The 8,599-nt window shown below is 31.1% G+C and overlaps 4 protein-coding genes across 4 annotated transcripts; 2 read left to right on the top strand and 2 right to left on the bottom strand.

Annotated features, from left to right (window-relative positions):
• Positions 1-908: 908 nt before the first annotated feature.
• EIN_131350 (hypothetical protein) lies at positions 909-2,714 on the top strand (the record flags this gene model as incomplete). Its single annotated transcript, XM_004261049.1, has 1 exon — positions 909-2,714. One exon carries the CDS (start codon positions 909-911, stop codon positions 2,712-2,714), a length of 1,806 nt encoding a protein of 601 aa, XP_004261097.1.
• Positions 2,715-2,844: 130 nt separating this feature from the next.
• EIN_131360 (nitrogen fixation protein nifU, putative) lies at positions 2,845-3,756 on the bottom strand (the record flags this gene model as incomplete). The annotated part of the gene is made up of 1 exon (XM_004261050.1): positions 2,845-3,756. One exon carries the CDS (start codon positions 3,754-3,756, stop codon positions 2,845-2,847), a length of 912 nt encoding a protein of 303 aa, XP_004261098.1.
• A 488-nt stretch (positions 3,757-4,244) lies between these two features.
• On the bottom strand, positions 4,245-5,339 carry EIN_131370 (hypothetical protein; the record flags this gene model as incomplete). The annotated part of the gene is made up of 1 exon (XM_004261051.1): positions 4,245-5,339. One exon carries the CDS (start codon positions 5,337-5,339, stop codon positions 4,245-4,247), a length of 1,095 nt encoding a protein of 364 aa, XP_004261099.1.
• Positions 5,340-6,664: 1,325 nt separating this feature from the next.
• On the top strand, positions 6,665-8,599 carry EIN_131380 (antigenic protein NP1, putative; the record flags this gene model as incomplete). The annotated part of the gene is made up of 1 exon (XM_004261052.1): positions 6,665-8,599. A coding segment is annotated over one exon (1,935 nt), but the record flags the coding sequence as incomplete, so codon positions are not given.

An 8,599-nucleotide genomic window follows, 5' to 3' on the forward strand; every position in this document is an offset into this window, starting at 1 on the left:
CGAGACGGAGTTCTGCGAAACATCGGACTGCTACAGAAGTTCCCAACTGATGTCAAATTCGCGTATTTGGACGAAATGACTAAAATACTTATTAAGTACCCAAAGAAACATAAAGCAGACGACGGAGAAACTCAAGGAACAACTCAGAGTACTGAAGATACGACTTAATAAAGAACAAGACTTCATCAACATCGTTTTGTGACACTTCAATTACTGAAAAGAGTGAATAACTTTTTTTAAATCACTTTTGTGTTATTTTGTTCAAGAACGGACAAAACAAAAATATCTTAGTAAATTTTGGGGTGCTTGACACTATTTTTAAGTAAGATTATTTTGTGAAGAAATAAAACCCCATAATATGAAAATATCAAGAAAGTGATAGTAATATATGATTATGATAGTGAGTATAAGTGTCGCTTCTACTAACTGTTTCATACTTATCTTTCGCCTTTTACTAAAGATAACTGAGTTGGAGAATTAACAGCGACACAAAAAATTTTTGGAGGGTTCATTCGGACCTGCTCTTTTTAGTCGTCTTTTTGAAACACCCATTTTTTAATTCAAAAGTAATTATAGTATTAAATATGGTTTCATTTTTAATATGTAAATTATAATTGAATAATTATTAAATTAGTAATTTATTAGTTTGTTATTTATACTTTTTATTATTCATTGATGAAGAAAAAAAAGTACAATTAATTTTTCAAAGAAATAATTGAATGATGTTTATTATTTTTTTATTTAATACTAATTATTACCAAATAAACTAATTATTAATAGTATCAGTATTATTAATTGAGTTAATTAAAACTAATACATTTTACCATAATTTAATAAATGCCATATACAAATGAAGCCATTATTCGTTTATAGTTTTTCAAATAGATAAACTGAAAATAAATTAGGCAATGGACAAGTCAACCGGGATCTTAGGTGTCGACATAGGCTATGACACTACCACAATATCAGAATGGATCAATTACTCGCCATATATTCATACGCCAAATATAAGTAAGCGCTTTGAGACACGACTGTTATGGAAGGATGGTCCAGTCTTTCAAAGTTTGAATTATGAAAACTCATATGCCTTGTACTATAAACAATTTTTCCTTGGCATCAAGTACTCAATGGGAGCTCCAGACGACACAATTCCAGTAAATAGATTTGGTGCAAAGAAAGTAGTAGATGGGAAATTTGAGTTGGTGGATGGACTTGTTGTGTCGCCTGAAGTACTTTTTGGGAAGATGGTTGAGAGTTTTCTTCTGTCTTCAAAGAAGAAGATTGAGACGTATAACATCGTAGTTGTCAGTGTGCCATATACCTTCTCGACATCCCAACGAAACGCAATAGATATCGCATTCAAGTTGCTTCACTTTAAACGCGTTGAAATTGTGACAGAAGACTTTTCTTTGTTAGCATCATACATGTTCACAGTGTATTGCCCGAATTTCGAAAGAGTGAAGAACACAAAAGAGTCGACTTTTATACTTGACATTGGAGCAAGTCACACCGCTGTCTATTATTTTAGTTGTATCGGCCGTACAGGTACTATAGTTTCTAAGCGTTCTATAACATCTGGAGGGTTAGATCTTGACGATAAATTGAAAGCCTGTATAATGACCAAAATACAAGTTCAGAGCCAAACAGACGAGTTAATTCAAGAAGCCTTAGAAACAAGTCAAGAAGACATTATACACAAAATTGAGGTGATTCTTCCTTCACTTAAAAAGACCTTTACAAACAGTTCTTCGATGTTTACAACAACATTAGCACTTTCATTAGACAGTGAGTGTGATATCACAGTTACTAATGAAGAGTTCAGTGCACTTCTTAAAGACACTCTTGAGAACAGTTATAACATCTTTGAAGAAGTCGAAAGTGAAGCACAAAGTCGAATGGGAAAGGAACATATGATGGCGAAGACTATCTGCTTTATAGGATCATTGACTCGATTGGTTCACGTCTTAGACTTCTATAAGAGTAAAGGGTATGATTTGAATAATATGATGGATAGAGAAAAGGCAATCGCAGAAGGCGCTTGTGTCTTAGCTAAAAGATTCTTTATCACACAAGAGACAGTGGAAAGGTACGGAGAAGTCCACGACTCAAATAATTTGGACTTCCACAATATCAAACTTTTAAACTTTAACTGTTTTGTTGAAAAAGGAACATTTCAAATTAATGGAGAGGACTTCCCTGCAAAGGCTATAAAATGCGACGGAATGCCACTGATGTACAAAGGAGATGCGTATGATACAAAGTTGGAAATTTACTTGAAAAAGGAGAAACTGTTTGATGGGAAAAGAGGATATGTAGGCGCATGTCTTCATGTCCAAAAATTGCTTGGACTGAGTCAATTCAATAGCGAAGAGTACAAACAATTAAGTGATGAAGAGAACTCTTGTGTCGAGGAAGCAATTATCGATAATAATGGTGTTAAAATGCAATTTGGTAAAGAACAAATGAACGTCTGTGATACTCAGAAAATAGCAAATGAAAAGCTTAAAGAGTGGGATGAGATCACTTTGAAGTTTAACAACATACAAACAACCAACGACTTAAAACTTAATATCAGAGTTAAAACTCAGAAACTTAAAATACAACAGAGAAACGAATTCAATAAAAAATTGAAAGCATTGCAAACAGATGACGTAGAAAATGCAAATCGTTTACTCGAAGAAGTCACTCAATATGTAGATGCTATTCAAAAATAGTAAATTTACTATCCATGTTTTGTTTTTTATTAAATAATTAAAAAACAATTTATAATTAATTACTAAAAAGATTTAGTTAATAACTTGAACTAAACTTATATAAAACTAATAATTAAATTAGTTTGATTGATTACATAGTTTCAACCATCACATCGATAGTGGTACTTATTTCCTTTCTAATCATTTTCTGAATGTCCTCTTTTATTTTTATAGTATCTTGAATAGTTAAACTCTGTTCAATAGTAATAACAACAACCATTTCGCCTTTAGTACCTTTTTTGATATCGATTATTTCAATCTTTTCTTTTAAATTCTTCATCACATGTTCTTGGAAGAACGTCTCAATAGTTTTACTTATTTGATATAAAGTGACTTTTTCGTGATTTTTCACTTTCTTTTCTAGAGCTATTTCTGCTTGTATTTCTTGTAAGACGTCATCCAAATAATACTTTTTGGGATGTTTTCCTCCAGCTTGGAGACATGACCCACAAAAAGTCCCGGCGCGAGTGACTAAGACAATTTCATCGACACTTGTCAATTGCTTTTCTTTAATAGCACTTTTCACTCTTGCTAATGAAATACCTCCACAGGTGCATACCAAGTCCATACTTTCAATATCGTTCATTGCTTTTCCGGTATACACAGAAACGACTTGTTGAATGAGTTTGTAGAAGAACATTGTTCGGAACATCTTATCTTTCGGTGTTTTTGGTTCCGATGTCACTTCTTTCTCTATATCGTCATTCTTTATTTTTAAAAGACGGTCGATCGTTTTGTGGATGCAAAGACCAGTCATGACGTCTGCTAACCCACTCATTATCGGATTTCCAAAAAACTCGTATTTTGCATCTTGGACAAGTCCAGTTGCATCAACTAATAAATATAAGCGCATTGCATCACCACTTAATATTGAATGATAATCACCTATAACCAATTGGAGTTTTTGGGTCAAAGCTTGTTCTTCTGTAAAAACACCATAGTGCTTTGGAGAGTTGATGTGTTCTTGTATTTTGCAATAATGTTGTGAGTCTTGTTGAGACATTCTTGGTGATTTTAGTTATTCAATTATTGTTTTAATATCAGTTTGGAAGTCGTTGACATGTTTTTGAAAGTCAAATTATTACCAACTGATTTACATGTGTCTAGAACACTTTTTTTGTGGCCAAATAACAAGTAAAATTATTTTTGAGTATTCTTTACACAAAATATGTACTTTGAAAATGATAAAAAGGCTTTTTTAAAACAATTTTAATCACTTTTTTTTAATTCGAAATATAATTCATTGTTTGTTTTCACTTCTGTTTCTAAATGAAAAATATTTAATTATCTCCATTATAAATTGTTACTTGTGTTCCTTCACAAGTATCACTTTATTTGAAATGAAAGACTCTTAATACTTCTTTACAATATAACCAATAAAAAACAAAGTTAATAACAAATTATAAACATAATGTGATTTAATAGATGAAATTTATAACAAAACTTTAAATATATATTCATGGTATATTTATTATGTTTTTAATCATGTTATTAAACTGTATCACATCCTTTTGATTTAAAAATAACATGTAATGGGGTCTTGTCAAACCACTCTTCACCAGTTTGTACGCCTTTTGGAATGTCTAATGACAGCAACTTTTCACATCCCCTAAAACAGAAATCACCGATAACTTTTAACGAATTTTTTAAATCAATTTTACTCAAATTCACACAATTTTGAAAACAATAATTTCCTATTTGAGTAACACCAAACATTTTTACACTAAAAAGAGAAATACAATTTTCAAAACAAAAGTCCGATAACACTTTCACATTAATTGGTATATCAATACTTCGAAGAGAACGACAACATCGAAAACACCACTTTTCTAATATCGAAACATCACTTGGGATGTTAAAAGAAATGAGACAACTACAATTCTCAAACATCCCTTCTTCAATTGTTTTGATTCGAACAGGAAGTGTTACTGCCTTTAAAGAAGTGCAATTCACGAAAGAATACTTCCCAATTGTATTAATGTTATTTGAAAGAGAAATAGAAGTAAGTGAAACACATCCACTAAAGCATTCGTCTTTGAGTGAAGTGACAGAATTTGGAATTATAATTGAAATCATTTTGTTACAACTCTGAAAACAGTTGTTGTCGATGATAGAGACTGATAAAGGTATCGAATAACCATATACCTGTTGATCATGTTCGGTGTATGTAATGTTTTTAAATATAAATTGTGTGTTCAAATTGTTTTGAACTAGTTCGTATGAAACTTCATACCAAATATTAACTCGAAAAAAGTTCATTTTAAAGTCTGTTTTAGTGTTTATTATAAATGAATTAAAAATGTTTATAAAGTCCATCAGAAGTGAGTTTTTCTTTTCTTCATGTTTGAATTGAGTTGAATTTGAAATAACATTCCCAAAATGTTCGTCTTCTTTACACCACAAATTCAATGTTTCAATCTTTGGAAAATATTTGATTGTTTTTTTGTTGATAGGAATTGGGTTAATATGAAACTGTAATAAAACGTCTTTGAACTTCCTGCTTACACGTACAAAATTTGTGAAATCCTTAATTGAAAGAAAATATTTTGAAACAACCACAATATGATACCTGTCAAGTTGAGTCATATTTAAAACCAAAAAACTAGTTCAGTTATTTAAGGTTTAATATTCACTACATTAAATAACTTCAATTTATGAATAATTTGTAATAAAATATATAAGTCATTCTGTTATGTTTTTTAACACTTTAAATAACATTGAACAAAATTTAAGTGGTCTAAAAATCGGGAAATCTCGAGTTTATTAAATAAATTTCCGTTTTTTTAGAATTTTATTAAAAGTATAACAATACACAAGCAAAAAAAATCATTAAAAAATGGATTAATATCCCTGTAAAAACAGGCCAAAACAAAAACAAGGGCGTTATTTTAGGCGTTAAAGAAACAGTTTTTATTTCATTTTAAAGATCAAAAACAAGTCAAAGTTTTTTCATTCTAATCAAAAAAGTTGGTAAGAATTTATTAATTATGCCCAAAAAATTTTCTGGTACAGAAAAAAACGACCTGCAAACTATAAAAATGGTTTCTAGAAACTATTTAATGTTTTTTAATGCAAATTTTGAAAAAACAGGACAAAAAACAAAAAACTATAATATACTATAAATTTATAGTTTTTCTGTGCCAGACAAATTTTCAGGTATTTGTAACTATTATCATTGTTATTATAGCGACTCAAAATTTAGTATATTGCTTTGTTTTATTTGAATATTGATAACAAAAAAAATTTACAAATTAAATTTTTCTTTGGATTAAATTTTATTATTAAACGTTTAATTGTTCAATTTTCAGTGATAAGTTGGTTGTTATTATTAAAAGCCAATATACACAAAGCCGTTTCCAGAACCATTCGATTAATTGATAATCTATGTATTTAAATAACAAATTCTATATAATAATAAATTAAAATCAAAGTATAGAATTTGTAATGGTTTTGAAAAAAATAAATGGGGGTTTATTTAACTAAAATAGTTTATTACAAAAATATAATATTTTACCATATTATTTTGCTATAATAATGGAACACCAATCAATTCAAATACCATTTTTAGTTCACATATTTTGCAATAAAAACAAACAACATTATTATTATATCGGATATTTAATTCTCTATTTTTATCAATAAATATCGTAAATGACAAATGTTTTTCCGGTAAATAACACCTTTCTTTGTTTTCATTAGCCGAACAAAAATATAACCGTTTGTTTAAATAATAATAATAATAAAAATGTTGTTTGGATAATTATTTCACATTTGTGGGTTGTACTTTCTTAAAATGTTCAAGTGCTTATTTTTGTATGAATCAACACAAACAACATAGAAAATGGAATCAATCAAACTGCTAAAACCAAATGAAAAAACTTTTCATAGGATTGATTATTGCATCAATAATAATGACAACGATTGTTGTTGTTTCAGTTGTTGCAATAACTCTTGGTGTTGTTTTAAGTAAAGATAGTTCTTCAGGAAGTAATACAACAAATGGTGGTGCGGATAACAATAACAACCAACCCAATGACAATAATAATGACAACAATGACAACAACAATGGCGGGGATGAAAGTCCGACCTTGAAAGGATATGTTTTGAATAACAAATACATGTCAAATGAAATGGATACATCTGAAATTTTGAGTCAAAAGGCGTTCAGTGGAAACAAGCCACAAATTATGGCTTTTAAATACAAAAAATATCCACACTACAAAAGCACAGACACCTTCACACAAGAAGAAAAACAGAACATTGTCACTGAAAACACTCAAATTTGGCAAAACGTCATTTCTTCAATAAAAGCAGGGACTTTTGGTCGGATGGATCCAGCTTTAGGTGGTGAAATGCAATTTGAAGCCGAATCTGTAAATTGGTCTGCTCCTCGTCTTAAAGTTCGATATGGGGTCAATCCTGTGTTGTATGGAATGCGTTTAGTCGCTTACAATTTTCCTGGAGAAGTTTTCACTATAACAGTTCCTGCTGGTACTAATATCCAAAATGGTCCTGTTAAGATATGTATTGGGAAGTGCAACTCAGAAGTTGCTTTCCAGTACTTAGATGCTTCTTCGTTCAACAATCAGCGTATGCCAAAAGACTCCTATGTGTTCTACTTGAATCAAATCGACTTAGATGCAAACAGGCAATATAAACTTGGCTCGCCATTTGGCGGAGGAATTTTCGTGTGGACTTCTGAGGATATATTGGATTGGGATCCATTCTACTTAGAGTTTGATAATGTTGGTCAAGCACCCATTATTAATTATGGAGTGACTACAAATGAACAGTGGAAAACATTAAAGAATGCACCAGGTACTGTTTCTGAAATTAGGACTCCAGGTGTCAGAGTTGTCTCAACGAGCAGAAATATAAGAAATGTAGAAGACGCAGAATTTGTCCAAAATTGGTGGCACAAGTCCATTTCTAGCTCAAGTTATCTGGGAGAGACTTACACAACAATGCCAATCACTTTAATATTCGACGAACGGATTGATGTCGGTGCGGCTGACTCTTATGTAGGTTCTTGGTTCTCCCAATTACCACCTTCATGGGCTGCAGGTGTAATGAATAAGGTGAATATGATTGGGTCGACAAATTGGGGCACTTTGCATGAATTGAATCATCATATGGAAGGTGCGACGTTACGAGGAGGATTATGGGGTTTTGGTGTTGACGAGACGAATACCAATGTGATGCTCTCTATGTTCCACAATGATTATTCTAATATAGCATCAAGAAGACATAAGGGGTTAACTGGCACTGATTACGTTGTTGATGGATATTATATGATGAATCCAGTCTTTAATGGCAATAACAAAGACAATTTAAGATGTTACTTGGCTCCACTATTTGAGTTTGGTACGATTGGTATAGGGAGAATGATTAACAACTATTATCACATGTTTTATGATGAATTGTATGGAACCAAATTTGGGAAAGCACGAACAGATACTGGAATTTACTGTTTGTTACTTGCAAGAGCACTTGAGAGAGACACTCAATACTACTGTAAATTGTTTGGAAAGGCTATTGATGCCAATATTGTGACTTATATGAAAACATTCAAATACAAAACCTTCTATCCATTTTATAATGTGTACGCACACACACAAAATGGTAATAAATTTGGAAGACCGTATACTATCCCACATAACACACAGACTCGACTTGACTTTGTGAAATTTACTGCATATGATAAAACGGCTAAAAACCTCAAATTTGAGTTGCTTGATGGACTTAAAAAGGGAAAACTTGTTGAAATTTCGAACGGTGTTTTCGACTACACTCCTTCATTTGCACTGAACGAGACTGACTATTTTAAAATGAAATTCACATGCACC

Source organism: Entamoeba invadens, assembly GCF_000330505.1.
Source record: "Entamoeba invadens IP1 unplaced genomic scaffold scaff_1105074724651, whole genome shotgun sequence".
Taxonomy (NCBI): domain Eukaryota; phylum Evosea; order Mastigamoebida; family Endamoebidae; genus Entamoeba; species Entamoeba invadens.